This window comes from Mchenga conophoros, linkage group LG12 (genome assembly GCF_057382185.1).
Source record: "Mchenga conophoros isolate Kocher_MC1m ecotype Shallow Benthic linkage group LG12, M_conophoros_male_GT1.1, whole genome shotgun sequence".
NCBI classification, from domain to species: domain Eukaryota; kingdom Metazoa; phylum Chordata; class Actinopteri; order Cichliformes; family Cichlidae; genus Mchenga; species Mchenga conophoros.
Genome location: NC_140537.1, coordinates 36462378 through 36486421, shown reverse-complemented (window position 1 = coordinate 36486421; position 24044 = coordinate 36462378). Strand labels below are relative to the sequence as shown.

General features: G+C 39.9%; 1 protein-coding gene across 1 annotated transcript in view; it reads right to left on the bottom strand.

Moving 5' to 3' along the window:
* The window catches only part of unc13ba (unc-13 homolog Ba (C. elegans)), a 200716-nt gene that overhangs the window by 25512 nt on the left and 151160 nt on the right, over positions 1–24044 (bottom strand). Inside the window, exons 22-31 of the mRNA XM_085295557.1 lie at positions 11231–11299; positions 10627–10716; positions 9722–9862; positions 8734–8978; positions 7103–7188; positions 6939–6974; positions 6086–6127; positions 4922–5048; positions 4317–4413; positions 1396–1539 (exon numbers count right to left, since the gene is read on the bottom strand). Coding sequence (XP_085151683.1) covers positions 1396–1539; positions 4317–4413; positions 4922–5048; positions 6086–6127; positions 6939–6974; positions 7103–7188; positions 8734–8978; positions 9722–9862; positions 10627–10716; positions 11231–11299 — 1077 coding nt within the window. The remainder of the gene's footprint in view (positions 1–1395; positions 1540–4316; positions 4414–4921; positions 5049–6085; positions 6128–6938; positions 6975–7102; positions 7189–8733; positions 8979–9721; positions 9863–10626; positions 10717–11230; positions 11300–24044) is intronic.

Below are 24044 nucleotides of genomic sequence, written 5' to 3'. Positions count from 1 at the left end.
CCTGAAACTCGTTAGTGAGTTAGAAATGATTCAAGAGACTGAACAAAGAAGACTCGAGTAAAGACCTGAGTAGGAGTCATGGTCTAAAGCTGCAGCGAGCAGGAACTTTCAGGTAAAGAATCTCACCTCTGCACCACTGATGGATACAGTCATGAAAAACTTACTCCAAACAAACAACTGCATACCAGAGTCACATGCTAGTAAAGATATAGACATGAAATTCTTTAAGTGCAAGAAAATTCTGATCTCAAAGCCTTCTGCATACAATTTTCCTCCTCATGTCTACATTTATACAACCTCTTGCCTTTGTATGATGTATCGGGGATGGCTGGAGCTAAACCAGCTAATATTTCTGTCTTGAAATCACTCAGAAACAATTCAGTTTTACTAGATTATAAAAGGAGGAAACGGTCTTCTAAAAAGGCTGATGCTTTTGAATAGAGTCAGATGATCTTCTCGATTAACTGATCAATCCACGCTACCCACTATCCCACTTTAACTTGTCCAAATATCCAAAACAGAAAATGTGTGTGTTATGAGCAGTGAGGTGCAGGGAAATTCAAATATTTAAAAGGATATAGCAAATATGAAGTTTTTTCACACTGCATCTCTGAGCATGAGAGAACAGTCGCTGTTGAACCTGTGAGCTTCCTAAGTCTGTGCTATATCAGATTACACTAAAGTGCAAATAGTGCAGCAAATATTCTGGTTTCACTCTGAGCTAGTGGTCATCATCTCTACGTATTTCCCCAAGTGCAAGCGTGCCCGAAGTGAACCGACTCTGCTGCTGCAATACTCCAGAAATGTACAGAAACCTATTAGAAGGGCTTCCCCTTTGAGAAATTACTGAGGAAAATTATAGAAAAAACACTTTTAGCTCATTATCTGGATTTAATTAAACAGAAATATTCTGTTAATTTAGAGTAAATTATGTTTACTCTTGTTTAAACTTCATTTCTGTCAGTAGTTTATTATCCAGTTATGACAGGCCATGCTCGATGTTTTATAAACTGACAAAAATTCAGTTTTTCTGCTTTTCTTCTTTTGCAGTTTTCACATTTTCAAACTGGGCCTCATTAGAACCATCGGTGGGATGATTCTGGCCTCACTGGCTGCATGCGTGATACGCCTGCACTAGAGGTAAGAGCCAGTGAGTATTTTTGTAAAGCGCTCTCTTAAAGAGTAACCTGACCTATCAACAGTAGTTCTTGGAAAGCAAAAGGATGTTTTAATATGCTCCTAATGTGAGACATGGTCTCTGCATATGTTCGCGTTTAGCCAGCAGAAAACAGAGAAATGAATAAAAAACTAAGATGCTGTCAGATCTGAGATGTTTTTCAGTGTTGCAGAGACCAAAGTTACAAAATGGGCTCTAAACAAAGGCACGGGGCTCACCTTGGCAAAGCGTCTGTTATAATGTGCCACCACCGTGGGGTCAGGGCAGTCCAGTTTCTTGATAATCTCAAAGCTCTGATTGAGCTGAGTGAAGATGTCCACCACCGAGCTGGAGAACAGAACATGCTCAGATGTCTGTTGAAACTGCAGACAGAGGAACAAGAGGACATTTTTTTACTTTGACACAAATAAAAAAAACAAACAGTCTCCCTACGCTGTGTTCCTCCTTGCTGACTCGTACGTCCTCCCCTTCTCTCATTTAATGGTAAATGGTAAATGGCCTGTATTTATATAGCGCTTTACTAGTCCCTAAGGACCCCAAAGCGCTTTACATATCCAGTCATCCACCCATTCACACACACATTCACACACTGGTGATGGCAGCTACATTGTAGCCACAGCCACCCTGGGGCGCACTGACAGAGGCGAGGCTGCCGGACACTGGCGCCACCGGGCCCTCTGACCACCACCAGTAGGCAACGGGTGAAGTGTCTTGCCCAAGGACACAACGACCAAGGCTGTCCAAGCCGGGGCTCGAACTGGCAACCTTCCGATTACAAGGCGAACTCCCAACTCTTGAGCCACAATGTACCGTATTCTTCAAATACTAATATTAAACCTACATCCCTTTTCGATGTATTGCTCTTTTGCATCTTATATACTCCACAAAAGGTTCAGCTCCAACATCACATCCACCTGCAACTATGTAACCTCTATGCTCCATTTTTACCACTTTCTTAATGATTTTTATGAGTCAAGATAAAATGAGAAAAAACGTATCTAAACGTTTTCAAAGGAGCTTGCAAAGAAAAGCGTCTGGACTTCTTTAAGTTGCTTGAAGACGTTTCACCTCTCATCCGAGAAGCTTCTTCAGTTCTAAGGTCAAATGGTGGAGAGTCCCAGATATAAACCTAGTGGGAGTAACCCACTAGGTTTATATCCTTTGACTACGATGACCTGGATGACTGAGAACCTTCACAGACATATATAAATGTTTAATCTTTCGATGTTTGAAAATGCACATGCAGGCCAAGCCGTGTAAGCATGACTGAAAATAACCACCTGCTCAGGCCACAAAAAGGGCCAAACCTCCTTTAGGACACACAATAGCTGTCTTAGCACAATAAACCAACAAATAGGACGGCAGAGTGCAGCTTGGGGACCAACAGGAGGCAGACAAACACTTGTTCATCATTCTTCTAATCTACGAAAAGTTGTCCAAAAGCAGAAGGAACCAAAGGGAGAATTTGAACAAAAGGTCACGAGTCTGAAGCGGTCTTTTATTCTGTCATTACTGCAGAAAGCTTTCCTTTTTACTGCATCGTTTTTCTACTGCGGTTGCACTCTGGTGCCATGACAACAACATGATCAACAACTCTTCCTCTGTGCTCTCAGCTGCTGGGCGCATCAAGCACAATCAGGTTGTATCTGTTATGTGATATTAGATGTGCTTGTGCTGTTTTGTAGGTTTATTTTAACAACAGCCAGACAATATATATTTTAAATCACAGGCACAACCTGCAACAGAAATGCTCACATTTTAGCAGCTTTCATGCGATCTTTTATCAGGATGTCTGAAACTTCTGGAGTCATTTATATTTGTGCTTTTTTATTTTTAGGATGTGCGTCACCTTCCACTTTGCATCTCACATCCCCTCCTCTGCCTCATGTAAGCACTGTGACCTCAGCAGTGTCCAAATGGCAAGAAAACATAAATTTATCACATTTAGGCAAACCTTGTAAAGTAATATCGCTCATAATGGACGAGATCACAAACATAACGTTTCATTTTCACTAAGCGAGAAGCCAGCAAATCGTTCCCGTTTCCCATGATTCAATTCTGATTCAATTTACAGGAAATACAGAAACGTTCACTGAAACTTTATAGAGTGAAATTATACATTTTCTTCAAAGAGGACAGTTTTTGATGCTCGGATAACGACGTTGTTGAAACTGACAAGAAAAACAAGGAATGCATAACTAAAAATCTCTCTTTTTTATTACACGCGGAGACGTACGCATACCTTTATTTAGAAAGCGTAGCCATGACGTTCATAATGTCCGCACATCATCAGTTCACATGGCTTCACTAGCAATAACATCTCCTCCCACCAGCTCCCCACAAATAAACAGGAGTGCCAAATGTGTTTATCAAGAGGCACACCTGAATAAAGGCTGGAACCCACGTGTACGCTGTGCCGGTGCTCAGCCCAGATACTCGAATGTGCCCGAAGCCTCAGCGCTTTGACTTTCAGCTAAGGACAGTGTGGGAGATCTCTAAGGGACCGGGGGCTGACAGTGAGGCTTGACACAACGAAACCGTGTAAGGCTACAAGCTCTGACGTAAGCCTTTGTTCAAAAACAGCAGCAACAAAAATAATACGGTTGGTTTTGCAGCCCAGACTGATAAAACTAGAGCACACACACATCTGATTTTTGACCATGATCATCACGACAATGACGTGGAAAAAAAAAAGATCAGGATCAGAGCTGCAAGATGACGTTTTTGTCTCGCTTTTTATGCATCCACAGATTATTAAACAGTTTGTGCTTTAAAAAAAATATTCATCCACTTAACAAAAAGTCAAAAATGATGCTGGTAAAACACTGGTTTATGTTTACATAATCAATGGGCTTTTTAGCCAGATCAGCCCATCACAGCCAGCCTGCTGATACTCCACCACCCCCACCCCGAAGATTTCTTCAAACATGACATGAAATGAGCTCTTCTGGATTAAAATCCTGTGTTTGACCGAGCACTACCTCCTCTTCCCTGCGTACGTCTTCATTCAGACTCTAACAGAGAGCTCTGACGATAAACTTGTTGCTCATTCAAAGGAGTCTGTGACACTTTTGTTTTGCTCACGATGACGTGACAACTTTCAGCAACCAGAATCATTTCTCCCGAGTCTCTGACTCACCCCTTCTCTCTTGTCTCTCTCCAGCGCTCCATGCATAAACTCCATGGATACCTCCTCGTTCTCAGCGAGCCAGGCAAGGACAAACTGGAGAAACCATCTGAAGGAATAATAGGAAACAGACAAAGCTAGACAAAGTTTAATCTTCTCTTTGACAGCCTGAAAAATTGGAACGTTTGCAGATTGAAAACGTTTTCAAAGCTCAGCTGTCCAAAATTCATTTCATTGCAGTTCTAATTTACCTGATTTGTTTGGCGTTTTATATTTTACATCCACATGTTATAGTTTGTAGAACAGAAATATTTAAGTGTAAAAACATCTTGTGCCTTTGTATTAAAAGGTCATTTCTCCGTGAACCTATTGAATTTTGGTTATCTAAACTGTGAAACAGAGCAAAGGCCTTGGGAAAAAAATGTGCTCGCTGATAACTCTTCTGGCTAATGTTATTATTCCTCCATATTTCTAGTGTCAAAACCCAGAGAGAAATGCTTCGAGTGTGTTTGGTATGCAACATCACACCAAATCTAATTGGAAAGTCAGAAAAATCAATCAACAAGAGCTCTCCTTTGTCTGAAGGAGAAATAATGAGAGAGAAAACACGGTCTCACGCAGGGTATTCTGGCACAGCGTCGTTGAAGGCAGGCAGCTCCTTAACGTACTCGTTGTACAGCCACTTGACCTTAAAGTGCAGGTTCATGTAGTCAGCAGTCTTACAGAGCTTATGCTTCTCATGTTCTGCAAAAAACAACAGCCACAACAGCCAAAGTAAAGACAGGTTTAAAATCTATGAGGATTTTGATACACATCTACTGCGGATGTGGTGCCTGTTATCGGACCCGGAGTTAGCAACATCCCCCAAAAACCCGAAGAGGAGAGTCCTGGCCCCTAGCCCTGCCAGTGTAGCAGAAATGATGAGGATGATGATGCAGCAGCAGCCGTTCTTCTCTGCGTGAGTAGCTTAATGTTGTTCGTGTGTAATTTACGTTGAGTAGGCTAACCACGTTATTACATTAATGCATGTAAGGTGAACTAGCAAACACCATCATAGCTACATGCGGCTGTCTTCTTGTTTGATGGCAGATACTCCCTTCACCCTGGACAAAAAGGCTAAAATGACCAAAGAAAAAGTGGAAAACAGTTAAACATGAGAGGTTTTTGGACAAAGTTTGTGTTCTCCATTCTTTAAGCACCGGTTTGAGCACCGTTTGAGCACCGGCACCGTTTCAAAAGTACCGGTTTGGCACCGGTATCGGATAAAACCTAAACGATACCCATCCCTAGTCCTCACACTGATTACGTTACAGATCATTTGATAACATGTTGAACATTAATAATTATACCAGTATTATAAACTGTTATAAGCTGTTTTTGAGGTAACCAGGTTGAACGTGGAGATGCCTGCTTTTTTCATATCAACACTTTTTACCATTAAACAAAACTCCAATACTCAAACTGCTACACATGTGTAATACGTCCACTAGGCTAATAGTTTGGTTTTCACGATTGCAAGTTGATGCAGTCGTTTTTCTCCGTTATTGTCTCACTCCTAAAAAAAATTGATAAATTATACAGAGAAACAACATCTGCATCATTTATGAAGAAGGATGTACACACATAGATAGAATAAAGGGAGAATGTTTGTTCTAATTTAATTAAGTAAAAGATAAATGCAGTTAAATAAGTTTTACTGGTGCAAAAAAAAAAAACCCTTAGGAAACTACTGAAGACAAAAGAAATGCGTACATGCACACTCATCACACACACACTCTTACCAGCGTAGAAGTCAACTTTGCGGATACGAAATGTAGCGGGAGCTGAGATGGCAACAGAAATATGACAAAAGCAATAAGAATAGAAACTGAAAGAGAAGCAAGTTTGTGGCAGCAATAACTGAGATGAGAACGGCTTCAGAAAAACATGTTAGAAGAAAAATACTAGAGGAGCTGGAAAGTACACTACGCACAAAACAGAAGGCTGGAAAACCAGCCACCAGTCAAATTTGCTACTAAAATCTACTTTTTCGCAAGTTTCCTCTTTGTTGCTGTGAAACAACTACAAAACTAAAAACAAATCATCTAAACTCAACACACAGGGTCACAGCCAAGCTTTAAACACCTGCTCAGGCGATGTGTTTTAGGACACTAGCTTTTACAGTTTCTACAAGTCTGACGTGAGACACGATCAAAAGTCAGAATACTGAGCAGCTAAGCAGATCTCAGCTGACTGTTAGGTAGCGAAGTTAGCTCGTTATGATGACTAACCTATATGCACTTATCTTGAAAGAACCCAACTAGAGTCCACACATTTCTAAAGTGGAGGCTCCTGGGAAATCACTGATGTTATAAAAATATCAATAATTCAGCTCTAAAAATGTTAAACACTAACACCTGCTTCCTGTATTTTCCCCTTATCAGCAACAGTCTCAGAACTTTGCACACACTTTTATTTGATATTACAATGAACATTCTTACTCTCTGATGCTTACTGTCAGTGTGTTTTAGCTCAGTGCTGAGAGGTTTGAACAAGTTTTTATAGAAATGGTCTCAGGAGATGTTTAACCCTATTCTGGAATCCCGATTACTGACTTTTCTGACTGTATCTCCATATTTTTATCTCTAATCTCACCATTTTTCCAGTGGTAGTGGTCAATCTTATCCAACACTGAAGGAGATGATGGATTGAAGAAAAGACAGTGTGAATGCAGAAGGGAAGAAGGAGGAGTTGGTTTCTCTGAGATGTCTCTGTCACACACACATATACTGTCCAAGTATGCAAAGATATAGTCTTACCCTCTAGGGCATATTTCATGTCTTGAGCGAAGAGCATCCACATGACCTCTGCGCTGACTTTACCCACATTGAGCTCTTGAGGAAACCTGGAGGAATAAAGAAGTAAGACAGTAAAAATACTCGTTACTCTGCAAGTAATGGGGGTCACTGCAGCCCCTTTCCCTTCCAGTGTAACTGGAATCTGAAGGATTTTTGGAAATGTTGTTAAATGTTACCCTTTAAACTTGTCTTGATCATCTGGTTGGCTGCTGTTACTTTGCTTATGCTTCACTGAGCCCAAACATTATACGATTGGGGGTTTATCCAGGATATCATTTAATATCTTAACTTGAACACAATATCTGTGTTAAGCTCTAATCTAAGCTAACAACTGACCAAAAAATAGTTATTTGAGTTTAGTAGCACACACAGATCCCACTGTCTGGTTTTTAAAACCTGTTTGTTTTATCATCATCATCATTTATGCATATAGCACTTTAAAAACACACCTGGCAGACCAAAGTGCTGAACAATACAAATATAAATATAGGAATAAAATAGCAAAAACCAGACAGAGCAATAAAATTAATAAAAATGTCAGTTACCCACAGAGTTAAAAGCCAGGGAATAAAAATAGGTTTTTAATCAGGACTTAAAAACTGGCACTGATGTAGTTTGTCTAATATGGAGAGGAAGGTTATTCCAAAGCATCAGAGCTGCAACAGAGAACGCTCGGTCTCCTCCAAGTTTCAGCTGTGACTTAGGGACTGAAAGCAGCAGCTGCTCAGCTGACCGAAGCGAACGAATGGGGACGTGGGGCTTCAACAAGTCAGACAAATAAACAGGTGCCAGACCATTTAGAGATTTTAAAACCAATAAATGAACTTTAAAACGGATCCTAAATTCAACTGGAAGCCAATGTAGAGAAGCCAAAACCAGAGTGATGTGGTCGACTTTCCTTCTGCCACTTAAAAATTGTGCCGCAGCATTTTGCACTAGTTGCAAGCGCGCAATTGTTTTATGTTGTTAACTTTTAAACCTTATTGATCAAAAGCTCTGGTTCAACCCTGGCCATGTTGGTTTTTTTTAAATGTTACTTCCATTGATCTATAGCAAACCAGAAGTAGATTTACTGGGACTTGTCCTGGTTTTGCAATGCCTTGTGGCAGTAAAAATAGTTGAATAAATAAAAATAAAAAGATTGTTTATAACAAAAGAAAAGATTCTATTGCAACGTACAAAGCTTTTGTGTTTTGGAGATTTTTTTTAATCTAGCACCTCCACAGACCACAGTTTGCTCAACAATAAAAGTGTTATTTATTTTGTTATTATTTTTTTTATTAAAAAATACCTACCACCTTTAGTTCCTAGTTGATCTTTTATACTTCTATACTTTTGTAGTAAACAGTCTTGTTTTAGCTGTTTTCACTGCCTTAAGGCAAAACCTACTCAGGTTCTTATGTTTTTATCTTGTGTTAAGCACAATGAGCTTATGTATGAATAAAATGTACTATATGTCTTTAAACATTCATTACAATAGATATATAAGTTCAAAAATATAATACACTTGATAGTTCTGCTCCATGAAGACAACTTCTGCAACAACACATTTCCCAGAATTAGAATATAGAAGACAAAAGGAAAACACTGACTGGTTAATGATGGGTGTGTACGAGTTCTTATCCTCCTCAATGATGGACACAATGAGTGTGATGAGTTTAGGCCAAAAGTCCAGATTCTGGATGCTTGGGCCCTGCTCTTCCGGTTGACTCTCCTCTTTCTTCTCCTCCTCTTCCAACTCTTCTTCTTCATCCTCCTCCTCTTCATCATCATCTTCAGCTTCCTGACCCTCTGCTTTTTCCTTCTTCTTCTTCTTCTTTTTCTTGTCTGGCTCGGGCTGCACACGTGAAAAAGAATATGAAATAAAGGAAGAATTGACTTGCCTGACATGTTTCAGTTCTACACGGAAGCAGAAAACAAAACAAGTTCAGAAGTTTTCTTGACAGTTGAAATTTCGATGAATAATTTATCATAATATGACACATTTTAAAAAATGTTCTTGCTCCATATTTATGTGATAAGAGTTTGTACACTCCATGAAGCTGAAAATAACACCATTAATACATATTTTTAATTTATTCAGGGACTCGAATGGTTTAATGACTTTAGACACACTGATACAAAAATCTTTCTTGGCAAGGTTAAAAATTTCCCTTGTTCTGGAAATATTTCTGTGGCTGCTACAGATAGGGGTTCATTAGAGCATCACTTAAACCAGGCTGCAGTGCAGATTAATGTGATTAATATTGCAATTTGAGGAGTTGATGTAAAAACTGAGAGTTAAATCTGGTGTTTGCTTTATTTAAATATTGTTAAATCAACCACAGAATAGGGAGAAACCACTGTAGTCACATGAAAAGTAACTCATAGATCTTTGTAACACTATACAACACTGGATAGTGATAGAGAGCAAACTACTGCTTTCTATCACTCTAACAGACATATTGTTTAGGGTTTGGTTGTAGCTGATGGGAAATACTGTTGTATTATCACTTCTCTCAGTCAAACATTTACAAATTTCCCAGAAGATGTATTGATCTGTTGTGGAAGCTTAAAACATGTCGATACTTAGCCACTCACTGCTTGGACGGCGGGTTGAAACTGGCGGTTGAAGAGCTCCAGACAGTTGTTAAAGATATACTCGTAGGTGGAGTTCAGGCAGGCCTTGACGCAATCTCGCACCACGTTGGCTGCACGGGGAGGACTCTGCAGTTCCAAGACCTGCATGAGACCGGGTATTGGAGTGGGAAGACAGAACACAGTGGGTGAATATCAATGTTATCATGTTATTAATCTAGAATATAAATTTGCCTGATAAAAAGCAGGACGCTATAATCTCCAGAGAGGGGACGTGGGGTGGCAGTGCAGTGTTTCTGTATAGTATACATTGTTACTGTATTTTACATTCTTTTCTTTATTTTACCAATGCTTTAAATTTTGTGTTTGCAGCTGCACCGTAGTACCAGCAAGAACTAATATAAGGCCCTTGCTGTTCCTAGCACTAGCCACAGAGAAGTGTAGCAGGAGGGACAGCCTTCCCAACAAGAGAGTGAGGAAGAGACAGAGGAAGGTGTAATTAACATGATAAGACAATAGATGGAAGGACATAATTGGAAGAGAGAGATTCAAGTAAAATAATTAGCTACTTTGACCATGCGCTACTGCTAACAGCTAAAGTATAGCTTTTAATTGTAGCATGCTGCACTACAGTGCAACTATGATGTCCTAATCCAACAGCAACCCAACCAACCTGATTACAAAGGGGAAAAAAATGTATATTTCATATAAAGTGTATCAAAAACATCTATTTATCCATCCATCTACATAAGCGCTATAAACAAGCTAAAATCTATAAAATACATTTAATACTTTGAGTCAATACTTCATCATTAAAGGTATCTAACCTTATAATATAACAGCAGTGTTTTGTCTGTTTGGTTTTAGTGCTATGATATTAGTGATTATACACTATGAGCTGATTCTACCTTCATTCTGAAGAAAGTGATGCTGGTGAGAAGATCCACAGTAGATTTGAGGTCACTGAGGCGAGCCTTGCTGCTGGCTGGGAAGTTATTCTGCACATAAACACACACGAACACTTGGTTAATTATGTTTCTTCTAAAATGCATCAGCCTATTTAGGTCAGGCTCTTCTAGGCTCTTATATTCTGTAACTCTTGTTCATAATGGTGATGAAACTGTAACATTCATCGAATCAAGCACTCAATTGTATAACAAGCAAAACGTTTGGCTACAAATGGAAACCAATGCTATATTCACATATTTCTGTAGGTCCAGAATTAACTTAAAATAAAGAAAACGGACAACAGCTGGGTGATTTTTTTATTGTTATTTTTGGCAGGAAATAAGGAAACTGCCTTACAGCAGAAGGGGGTGAAATATGTAGTAAGTAGTCCGTGTAGTCTAGTTTGACTTCTGCCCTCTATCGTGTGCTATCTTGTGAACGACTGAAATAATTTCCCCCAGGGATCAATAAAGTATTCTGATTCTGATTGATTCTGATTAATACGACCGTATTCTCTGTTTGCAGTTAAGAAACTATTATCAGCAGCTGGAAGCTCTGACTCACTCTGTACATGGAGAGATCGATACGCAGGGAGTTGTGCAGCTGATCCAGGAGCTTCACAAAACGGTCTTTCTGTTGGGAAAAAGAAGGAGAAACTCAGATTCTTGTACTTCTGTCAAACAGTGAGAAAGACAGACATGAATGTCCTCAGTCTGTGTGTCTCTACTGAACATACTGTATACAGAATTTGAAAGCAGAAAAAGAAGAGATGTGGAGATAAAAGAATGATGCGTCTCACAAAAGTGTCAAAAAGGAGATGTGCTTTTTTCTATGCATGTGCAAAATACAAACTGAGCTGCATGAATATATTTGCAAGTTGGAAAGCGGGTTTGGCACTTTCTGGTACTTTGCACTTTATGACCTCTGCTGAATCGAGGAAAAAACTTGGACACAAAAATAGATTGGCATTTATATTAGGCTTTTTAATAAAAACATTTGACCATTTTTAAAACCACTTTATTCATTCACATATTCATGGATGATCCATATGTCGCTCCTGTACTGCAGGAGCCAGGGATCATACCACTCACGCTGCTCTACCTAATGAGCCACAGCAACCACAGCAACAACCATTCAGGGACTTTCTCCTCTCTTGTTGAAAATACTTGAGACGTACAGTATAAGCAGTATAAGTACATAAATATAAGACTTCCTGTGCAGCCTGAGAGTACACGCAGAACTTGTTTGTGATCATCCTTTGAGATTCTTCAGCAGAATCAGAACTACAGGCAGAGTTTTCACCTGGTGAGCATAAAAGGGAATTTACAGATCATCAGATACAATGTAGGAGATGACTGAGTAAACTTATTTGCAATGTGTAGTTACCACTCAGGGAGCAACGCATGCAGCGTGAGGCAGAATTCACGGGATGGTGAAAGTGCATATTTTCATTTTCCTGTTTCCTGAGATTTTTAAACTTTGTTGGGAGAAAGTTTCACATTAAATTCTCACAGGTGAGTTTGTTTGGCTGCACTTTTAAACAGACGCATCTTTTATTTCTCTTCTTTTGCATATCAGACAGCTACTCAAGACATATGTTCCACCCCTGCTGTGGACTACAGTGCGTTCTGGAGGATCATTCTGTTATTAGGTATTACCGAACCAACCAAGAGTAGAACTTACAAAATAAAACTGTTAGTGTTCAGCAGAGCTCTTTGGTGCTCTGCATCTTAGTTAAATACAGGAAGACATCTGGACGGGAACAGCCAGGAATCAAACCAGCCTGTGATCGATGGCCAGTCAGCCAGTACAGGCATCCCCAATGCTTATTTTTAATTTTTTCCCCTCTATCTTCCTTCATATGCTTTGGCACCAGAGATGTATTTACATGGAAAGGCAATAAAGCAACTTGAAACTGGGAGAGGGACAGAGTCCTCTGCTGTGCTGGGAGTCACGACGTGGCTGATAAACTGAGGAGGTGAAAATATTGAGTTTAATCGAGAGAAAATGAGGGGGCAGAAGAAAGAAGTGCAGGCTTTCTTGTTAGTCATTACAAATGATTAAAAAACCCAAACATTTATCTAACAGGTAAGGACAGAGGTGGATACTAAAATGGGTGCATTGCGATTGTGTAACGATTCTCAGTGTTTCGTGTCCTAAGAAAAGTAAACCCTCATGCTTGCATAACAGCTGAATTGTTAACATACTGCACAGGGTTTCCCTTTGTTTTAATCCTGGGGTGCAACGATGGACAATAGCCAACAATAACTGGCACAAATGAGCAATTAAAAAAATGTGACTATCTGTGCGTCCTGTGATGGCAGGAACAACGAAAACAGTTAATGACCATGTTTGAAACAGAGACCGATACACAGTGTGGTGCAGCTTTGTGAGTCACCGTTAAGAAAGTAAGAAGACAAGTTTGGTGATGAAGGAGAAAAGATGAAGGAGAGGGAGGAGGGAAATCCACTAACTAGTACAAGTACATAACCAAGATCAAATCTGACTTAAAAAGCTTCAGCTGCTAATATTATTTATTTACTATCCAAAACTCTGTGAAATAAACAGTTTTTGTAACTTTTTTCCCCCTGTAACAAAGAGCTGTCGTCTACTTTTAAAACCACACCACTGAGCCATATGACACATCCCTTCATTACCAGGAACATTGTTTTTAGTCATTCCCACACAGACCCTCCCGCTGCTGTAAATACAGTTATTTGCTGGGGAAACTTGGATGCACCAATTTATCTGTGCAATACTATTAAAATAACCTAATTAAGACACCAAATACTGAACACACAAGAGCGCATTTTGTTTCTCCAAAATAGATTTTTCTCTAATTTAACATAAGGTCAGCGATCAGTCGGACGCTATTCAAATCATCTTTTAAAGCCATGGTTGCCAGGGTGCTGGAGCCTAAACCAGGGAAGGGAAGGCTCGAATTAAGGACCACTGCCTCGCTGCGGTGCACATTAATGACATCTGCTTATAGTAATCCTTATGATGATTAGATTTTGGAGTTTTATTATATTGGTGCTCCCCTGGATAAGCCTGAGGAAGTGTCTGAGGGGAAGGAGGTCTGGGCTTCTCTGCTTAGGTTGTTGCCCTGTGCCCCGGCCCTGGATAAATAAAAGCAAATGGAAGGACTGATGGATTAAATCTGCTGAAAGCAAGCAAATTAAACCAAAAAGTGCCAAATACATCAGGTCCTTGTGGCTATTTCCACAGATTTCCACAGATGAGTTAGTTCCCAAAGCTCCCATTTTAAAAGGTCCAACATTACAGAAGAGATGAACACGTTAATAGGTTGGTCCCTAAAGCTAATTTTGCCATTAGGTAGTGGCTGCTTCTGCTGACAGATCATAATCACAGAGGAGGCAGCAGCAGGCAGTCGTCTGCTAGGCTTCACCTCAACTAATTCAAGTTACTGAACCTGACCTCAACTGTGTCGGAGCCTTACTCTGAGGTCAGCTTCACTAAAAGCCTCTCTGAGAAGACCGTCCCACTGTTTTGGTGAGGGAATTCTAATATTTCAACATTTTAACACAAACAAATAAAACCCCAGCAGGTTTCTGTCTCTGTGTGTTGTAAGAGAGTGATATTATACCCCTCTCGTCAAAAAAAGTGACAGGTTGCTTCCGGAGCTCATTAATTATTCATGAGCTCCGGAAGTCCGGAAGTAGGAAGTAATTAAATTATCCCCTAATTAAATTAGCCCCTAATTAAATTAGCTCCGGAAGTCCGGAAGTAGGAAGTAATTAAATAATAAAAATATGATATTCATAAAAATATGATATTCATAAAAATATGATATTCATAAAAATATGATATTCATAAAAATATGATATTCATAAAAATATAATTGATTATTTAGAAAGTTTCTTATATATCAAAATAGCATTCTTTTATTTCTTTAAGCAATTAAAAAATTTATTTATTTTTTATGCTCAAAAAACGCCATCTGGTGGTGGGTGAGTGTGTGTGCGCGCGCCCGCGCGCGCCCGAGGCTGTGTGTCTGGGCGCGCGGGGGCGCGCCCGTGTCTCCGGACCGTGCTCTCTCGGGCTCTGTGCTCATGTGTTTAAAAATGTATTAAACCATATTAAAATTGTTTAGTTAAACTTGTGCTTTTGTAACGTTCAGTATGGCCACAAACACATGCTGCATGCCTTGGGGGAAAACTTTATTTCGATTTATATGCATTTGTAGATTTAGAATAAAACTCATACTCAGAAAAAACAACTCGCGATCCCCGCAGCCCCCTTAACCTAATCCTTAGATACATAAGCAGGGAAAACTCCTTAAAAAACCCTCCGCTATTTCTCCAAAACCCTACAATAACTTGTTAGGGTACCCCCTCTATTCCCAAAACCTTATATTCGATAACAGGGAAAATCCTGAAAAAATCCTTAGTCTTTTTTTCTCAAATTCAGCGCCCCGCGGCTCCCTTCATGCTCAGCCAAACAAAGCCAAAACTCCTTTTAAAAATTTCTCCGCGATTTCTCCAAAACCCCTAGAATAACTTGTTAGCTACCCCTCTATTCCCAAAAAAAAAGCGCTATAATCCAAAAACATTGGGAAAGCTCCTTACTCTTTTTTCTTCAAAAACTTGCCTCTTGCTAGCTACCTCTAAAATTCTACGCAGAGTCTAAGTTCTACCTCGCTCTTAATCGCACCGACCCGCAACAGCTTCCAGAGCACAATTTTTTCCTGCTTGTTCGCTCCCCGCTCTGGTCCCGAATGCGCTGCTTACCTCGTTTGAAAATTCCCCCCTTAGACCAACTCCGCCTCACTGCGCCCCGCTGCCAATCACATAACCCTTGCACCGCTCCCTTCGCACCCCGGTTAGCCAATCCGCTCCAGGCTCGATTACTCGCTCTCCCGCTGATGTTAAGACTATCTTCGAACCCCAGAAGAGATCTGACTTCAGACGTATCAACAACTGGCGCCGCTCAGACTGCTTGCGAGCTCAACAGCCATGAAACCAGGGATCAACAACTACCTTCGCGTGCCCTATGTGCATATCACTCGGTAAGTGTTAATCTTCCTCTCTAACTACATTTTTCGCATTTTCCTTTTTACCATTTCTGTCAATCCTTTCATCTTCAAAAAAGCCATGCAAATAGGCTCTGTAACACTTGGAATACACTTTTTAAAACATATATAAGCTCCCCTCTAACACTCAGAGCTAAAAAGTGCGTTTGTAAGTTAAACTATAGCAGCGATCATGGCCTCATCAGGTACCTCATTTTTTCTCACTCTTGTTCATATAATGTTTATATTTTTACTGTTTTTTCCCGTTTGTAAATACTCGATGTTATTTCTTTTCAGACTCTGAGATAAACCTGCTCAACTCCTCTTTTTTTGAGTATCTCGATCGAATTGGTAGGTTTGGTTCATTCTTGTTCCCCTTCTTAACAGCTAATTGTACAAGAAAAACAAAACATTAACCCTCTTTTTTCATTTTTATCAAACTTTCTAGATATCTCTGACTTGGACACCTTTATTGGTACGAGTTCCCCGAATTCTTCACCACCAGTGCTTGTGCGATCCACAGGAAAGAATATTCGTCTCTCCACACGGGACAGACAGCATTTGCTCTCTATGCTAGATCGCCCTGCTTCATCTGGCCCCAGTTCCATTCCCGTCGGAGCTTGTTCTCTCCCGCAACCCTCTGGGAAAAACCTGCGCCTGGCCGCCGGGGACAGCCAAGATTTGCTCTCTGAGCTCACTCCCGATGCTCCGGCCGATCGGAGCCCCAGAAACGCTTCTTATTCTCCGCCATCAGACACACGAAATGCACCGCGCCTGCCTTTGAGACCCAATCACGGTCAGTCTCTCTAGATTCTCGCTTTTTTCTCATTTCTTTTTTAAAATAAAAACTAACCCTTTTCTATTTAACTTTACTAACTGTTTGTATCTTACCCTCAAATTCTCAGGGCGTTTCAGAAGGAGGAGTAGCAGGACCCGCAGGATCGCAAGGACAAGGAGGACAACGCGAACACGCACCCGAAGGCAGCTGGCGTCAATCGCTCTTCGCGCGGTATCTCTGTTCGCTGAATTAGTTCAGCTCATCTTATAAAAACTTTGTTTTTGATATTTTTTTTTTCATTTTGCTTTTCAAACATACTCTCTTTTGTGGTTTTTTCTTTTAATATATTCCTGTTAAACAATAATAATAAAATAAATGGATAACCAGGAACAAGATATTACAGACCCGTTTCTTGCTTTAGAAACAGCGTTAGCTAGGTTAAATGAAAATATACACCATTCTCAGATTACATATTCACAAAACAGTGAGCAACCTGAGGTGATCAATAATAATGATCCTTTAGAATTGCTTAATTTAGCTCTTGCCCGATTAGCACCCAATGAAAGTGCCTTTCAAAATATTTCTTTGAGTTTGGGATTGGATCATGATGAGATCCAAACAGAGTCAGACGCGGTTCATTCACAAATGAGTCTGACACAAAACATCTCCTCTTCTGATCCGTTTTTAGCAATTAATAGAGCTTTAGAAGCTTTGGCCCAAATACAAAATGAGGTTCAAATACCGCCAGAGTTATTGAGTCAAATAAACAGGCTAAATCAAAATCGTTTCATTGATTCTCAAAGCCAGCATTCGCTAGTCTTTTCCCCAGAAAATGCGTGTCCCAACGAACCGCTCAGCCGCAGCCCCCCGGTACAGCTGTCAACCACTTTCAATGACTCTAATCCTCATCAATCACTCAACTCTCCCGCAGACATTGTCTCTGCGAACGAGCCACTTAACCCAGTAAACCACGATCACTCCTTTCAACAAGGGGGTAATCCAGACCAGAGTTGCGCCAGTAATTCAGCACAACCCTCTATAGTTGTTAGAAATAAATTTAATAACGTTGAAATTAGAGAAATTTTGAATTTTCCTCCTCCAAACGATATACCCGACTATGCGCATTATTATCAAAGCGTAATGTCTAGTGCACGTGAAATATCAAACAGGGTTTTCTCTCACGCACGTCCAGGTGATTATATCCAGTTAGAATTGAGAGGCCAGCAGTTACAAAATAATGTTTCAGTGATTTTACGTGATAATCATGATTTATCTGAATTTGAAAATTTATTCTTGAGAGCGGTACAGTCAAACTGGTCAGTAATGTGTGATGGCTCGTTGGAGGTTGTAGCTCAGATTGTTACACCCCCAAATGGCAGTGGGAAAAGATTGCTTAAACACATACTCGACAGCGAAATTGTGAAAAAGAAAAGACGGTTTTTATACGTGGTCCATAACCCCTCGAATAAGTTGTGTTTTGCTACAAGTGTTGCCCACCTTCTGCAACCCGATTTTAATGACTATCAAGCACAAACATTAGCTAGAGAAATTCAACAAAAAGCTGGTCTAAATGATCAAACGCCTGTTGGGTTTAATCAAATAATTACATTTGAAAGGTTACTAGGATGTAAAATTATAGTATTTTACCGTAAGGAGCATGATCGCACCCTTTGTAAATTTCAGACTAGTACAGTGAATAGCGCAAAAACCTTGTGTTTATTTTTATTTGACAATCATTACTACGCTATCAAAAATCTTAAAGGATTTTTGGGCACAGCGTATTTGTGTACTCATTGTTACATAGGCTTTAACCATGTGTTATCCCATTTCTGCCCTGCTCGTTGCTCAGTCTGTATGCAGCCTGACTGCAACGAGCATTTCCTCTCCCCTATTGTATGTACCGATTGTAATCGCACCTGTAGATCTCGTTATTGTTTTGAGAGCCATAAAAAACTCGTTGAGAGGCGTGAAAGGTCCGCCAGCAACTGTGAGCTCTACAGGAAATGTATCAAGTGCTCAAGGCTATATTACTTAGCAGCATATGAAAAACCTCACAAATGCCAAAAGAGAAAATGCCAAATCTGTCGTCAGGAAATCTCTAGTGATCATCAAACACATCAGTGCTATATGCAGGTTTTACAACGCGAAACAAAACATAATAACAAGTTGATTTTTTATGATTTTGAAACTTTTGTTAACGAACACGGCGAGCACAGCCCTTTTCTGGTGTGTACAAAAACATCAGATGGTAAATCTTGGAGCTCTCAGGGTGAGCATTGCGTTGAAAACTTTCTTACTCATTTTAGACGCCCCCTCTTCAAGGGCTCAATCTTTATCGCTCATAATGCAAAGGGTTTCGATGCGTACATTATCCTTCGCGGGTTAGTTAGGCGAGGATTAAAACCAAACTTGATAATGCAAGGTTCCAAAGTGATCAGCTTTACAGACCCAGACTTTAATCAACGTTATATAGACTCGTCATGCTTCCTACCTATGCCATTGTCAGCTATCCCGAAAGCGCTGGGATTTTCAGATAGTGTTAAAGGTTTTTTTCCTCATTCTTTCAGCTCCAAACAAAACCTAACTTATGTTGGACCGTACCCTCCCCCTTCCGCATTTAGTCTCGAGCGCATGACATCAAAAGGCAGAGAGGAATTTTACAAATGGTATGATTCAGTCAGCTCTGGCCCCTTCAATTTCATGAAACAGGCGCTGTTATACTGTAAAAATGATGTTGAAATTCTAGCTCGGGGTTGCGCATTGTTTAGAAACGGGTTTATTGAAGAGACAGGAGTAGATCCTTTCAGTCGCAACACGCTTGCAAGCGCTTGTCTTAAAACGTATTTGACAAACTTCATGCCTGCCAATTCTCTGGCCCTGCCCTGTCCTTTAAATTACCATAATCAGGTAAAATCATTTTCCTCATCCTCAATTCAATGGCTCGAATATCTCTCGTTTACGCAAGGTGTTTTTATCAGACATGCGCTCAATCAAGGAGAAAAACAGCTCGGTAGTTATTATGTAGATGGATATTCCGAAAATAATGGTAAAACATACGTGTGGGAATTTTTGGGCTGCTACTTCCATGGGTGTATTAAGTGTTTTTCCAATCAATCCGATGTTAACCCCCTGGTAGGTTCCTCTTTTGCAGAGTTAAACAGCGCCACTCAAGACAGGCTCGCTAGATTGAGAGCTGAGCATAATGTCTCTCTTGTTATAATCTGGGAGCATGAGTGGACCGAGTTAAAACGTAGTGATGAGAGTGTAATCAGCTTTCTCAAACGTTATGATCCACCAGAGCCTTTGAACCCCCGCCATGCCCTCTTTGGAGGCCGTACAAGCCCAGCACAACTTCGCTGTAGTGCCGGCCCCCGTGAGAAAATCAACTATGTCGACGTGACCTCCCTGTATCCATATGTAAATAGTACATGTAGTTACCCCTTAGGTCATCCTCAAATAATCTTTCGAAATTTTCAGCACCCTAAAAACTACTTTGGGTTTATCAAAGCTGCCGTTTACCCACCACGAGAGCTCTATTTTCCGGTCTTACCATTTAAAACAAAATCAGGAAAACTTCTCTTTACTCTCTGTCGCACTTGCGCTGAAATGAACAACCAACAAGGCGTGTGTAACCATAGTAACGAGGATAGAGCACTGAGAGGGGTGTGGACCACTCCCGAGTTTAACCTCGCATTAGAAAAGGGTTATGAAATAGGTCGAATCACAGAGGTATGGCACTTTGAGAGACAGAGTAACACAATATTCACAGACTATGTACATCATTTCCTGCGCAAAAAACAAGAAGCTTCAGGCTACCCATCAGATGCTGTAACTGAGGAGGCTAAACAGCTTTACATTAAAGACTACCAGGCTAAGCAAGGAATAACTTTAGACCCTGAAAACATAAAACTAAACCCTGCTAAAAGACAAATGGCCAAACTTTGTTTAAACTCTTTTTGGGGAAAATTTGGTCAGAGAAATAATCTCACACAGAGCAAACTGGTGAGTGACCCAGAGGAATTCTTTAACCTCATGTTCTCTCCAAAATACAAAGTGAGCTATTTCTCTTTTGTCAGTGATGATGTGGCTCTTATTCAATGGTGTTATGGTGACCTCTGCACTCCGCTCCCAAATTCCACAGATAACATCTTCATTGCGGCCTTCACTACTTCATATGGGCGTATGAAACTCTACAGTTACTTGGATCAGCTGCAGGAAAGAGCTATTTACTATGACACTGATAGCGTAGTGTATCTCACTAAAGAAAATCAATCTGAACTAGAAACAGGCAGGTATTTAGGCGAGCTAACAAATGAGTTAGACCAGGATGATTTCATTACAGAGTTTGTTGCAGCAGGACCTAAGAGTTATGGTTACATGACCAGAAAAGGTAAAGTTGTTTTGAAAGCAAAAGGAATCACACAAACACATGATGTCTGCGAGAAGGTCAACTTTGAATCTGTAAAGACTCTTGTTGACAATTACATTGATAACTGTGAAGGAGGGTCTACACTTGAGGCCCCTCAGCACAGTATCGTTCGTAATAAATCAGCCTTTTCACTACAAAATTCATCATTTCCCAAAAAATTCCGTGTTGTTTATGACAAGCGTAGATTGCTGCCAGGAGGTCTGACTTTACCCTTTGGTTATTGATTTTTTGTTATTTGTTTTTGTTTGTTTTTTAAAAAAATGTTTCAGCCTGCTTTAATCGAGTTTGACCCCAGACTTCATGTGCCATTTTCCTGTATGGTTGTAGGGCCAAGTGGCTCTGGAAAGACCTTTTTTGTGAAATCTGTATTGGAAAACTGTGTACATGTTTTGAACAAGCTTATTGACAATGTTGTGTGGGTTTATACATCCTTTCAACCTCTGTATTCTGAGCTTCAAGAGAAAAATAAAAACATTAAATTCATCGAGGGCATTCCTGAATCATTTCAAGATGAGACCTTGTTTCCCTCACACCAAAGTCATCTCATTGTACTGGACGATGTTATTTTTCAAGCAGCTAATCATCCGGAAGTGGTCCGGATTTTCACTCAATACAGACACCATAAAAATATGAGTGTGATGATTTTGAGCCAGAACGTGTTTTTGCAAGGTAAACACAGCAGGACGATCAGTCTGAACAGTACTTACATGGTGTTGTTTAAAAACCCTCGTGATAAATTACAAGTTAATACACTAGCTAGACAAATATACCCAGGACGTGTGCAATACTTTTTGGAAAGTTTTGAAGAAGCTACAAGAGAGCCACATGGATATTTATTGATAGATTTAACCCCCACCTGTCCAGAGCAACTAAGACTGAGAACAGGGATACTACCCTCTGAAAAGCTGTGTGTTTTCTTGCCCAGGAAAAAATAATAGAAACAATGTCTGTAAGATTGAGAAGAAACTTAGCTTTACTGAAAACACTATCGACAAGTTCCCCTAAAATCCGTAAGGTTATTTTACAACAGTGCTCGCCCGATTTTATTCAGTCTGTTTGTGAGATTTGTATGAATCTTTTAAAAGGAAATATTCCAGTCACAGATTGTCAGCATAAGAAGTTGAGACGGTATAGAGAGAAAATCAGACAGATGGCCAGCAGACGAGAGGGTGTTAGAAAGAAAAGAAAATTAATCACTCAAAAGGGGGGTTTTCTGTTACCTTTGCTCACAACGGTTCTACCCATTGTTGCTGACCTGGCAATCGGGGCCATTCGCAAATAAAGATGCAGAAAATGTATCTGATCTCACCTGAGCAGATCAAACGCTTAAATGAAACACATGCAAATGCTTCTCGAGTGAATATCAGAGAGAAGGCGGAGGATGATCTGGATAGTGAAATGAGACAAGTACTGGAGACTCAAGGTCTAGCACCAGATGAGAAAATTAAAAAGTATAATATGCTTTTACAAAGGTATCTGGTGCTTGAGAGACAGAAATCAGATGAAAGCAGACATATAACACTGAGACTGCCCAGAGAGCATAAAGAGGGTGATAGTGAGAGATCCGATGAATATCATCTGGAAGAAAGCGCAGAGGGGGGAAAGACGGGAAGTGTGAATAAGGTTTTACACGATGTTTTAACCCACATAAATCCACGTTCAAAGAGAAACACTGAATATCTAATGCGTAGAATATTAGCATCAAAAGGTCACATCGGCTGGAGTGAGGAGGGTGAATTGATGCACAGAGAAAAGCCCATAGTAGGTAGTCAAATGCTGGACCTGATGAAATTTTTAGCAAGTACCCGTGCAAGTGTGAAACCCATAGGCTGGAGCTCTCTCGCGAGAATGTTGGCGGATGTAAAAATACCCCTATCAACTATTGGAAACTTATCAGCTAGAAGAGAAATAGCAGCGTTAAAAGGAGAAACAGGAGAATACCACACATCATCTGAGGATGATGTTATTGTTAAGAAAAAGAAGAAGAAGAAGAAAAGCAAGAGCATCACGCCGTCTTGGGTGTATTTCTGATGTAATCAAAAACCAAAAAATAAAACCTTATTGTTTTTAAAAGTTAATTGTTTCTCATGTTTTTATATAACAAAAAAGCACAAATACACCACTTTTTTCTGAAAGAAAACGTTTGATAGTTTTATTGAAATATTTTTAACACAAATGACAATCATTAAAAGCTTTCAGAGAACACGAAGTTTGATTAAAATTGCTAGCCTTACATATTAATACACATCTGATAAATCGTTTTACAAAACACGAGACCATGCTATCATTTTTGATTTGGTCAGAGCTATATAAAGCAAGTACATCCTCATAACTCTTTCCACGCGATTTGTTAGCCAGAAAAAATATGCAGTGTTGACCACATACAGTGGAGATTGTGGCTTGTAGCTGTCTTTGATGAAAAGATACTCGTTTAGCATGCTTTTTCAAAAATGTTACAATACTTTTCGGGTAAAAAGGATAATCTGGTGGGAATCCAAATGAATCGTAAAAACTTGCACCTCCGTCTTGATCTAAAGAAATAGCCAGCCAGTGAGTTCCAGGTTTGTTCCTAGGATCTGTATTTATGATCATATATGTAGGCCTTTTAAACGAGCGTTTGAGTAATGTTAATAATTCATCTTCTGCATATACTCCAAAAAAACTATCGCCCACTAACAGTCTCATAATACTTTCCAATTCGTGATTGTTCATGATTCAATAAAAAAGTGAAACCTTAGTAATAATCAACCAAAACTTGTCTTTTGGAATTGATCTCGAGAATGGAATCATAACAAGCATAAACGATCAGTGTCGTTGTGTGAGGCAGTGGCACTCTGAAGCGCATTTCAAGTCTCAAGTTGCCATTTATCACAGGTGACAAGGCCTGATTGTCATCTGAAGGATTCATATTGAAAACAAACAATGTATATCCTTGTTCAAACTCCTGTCTGTCAATGCACAAGGACAAATCTTTCAGGTTTCTCCCGGTAGCAGTGTACAGGCTGTAAAACTCTCTTACGGACTGATTTTCAGCAAAATTGGGTTGAAACGCTTTGGCTGGTATTTGCTTACTCTCATGACACAGAGCCAAAAACTCTAGATTGTTGTGTTGGAAATTGAAAGGGCATAAATCATATCG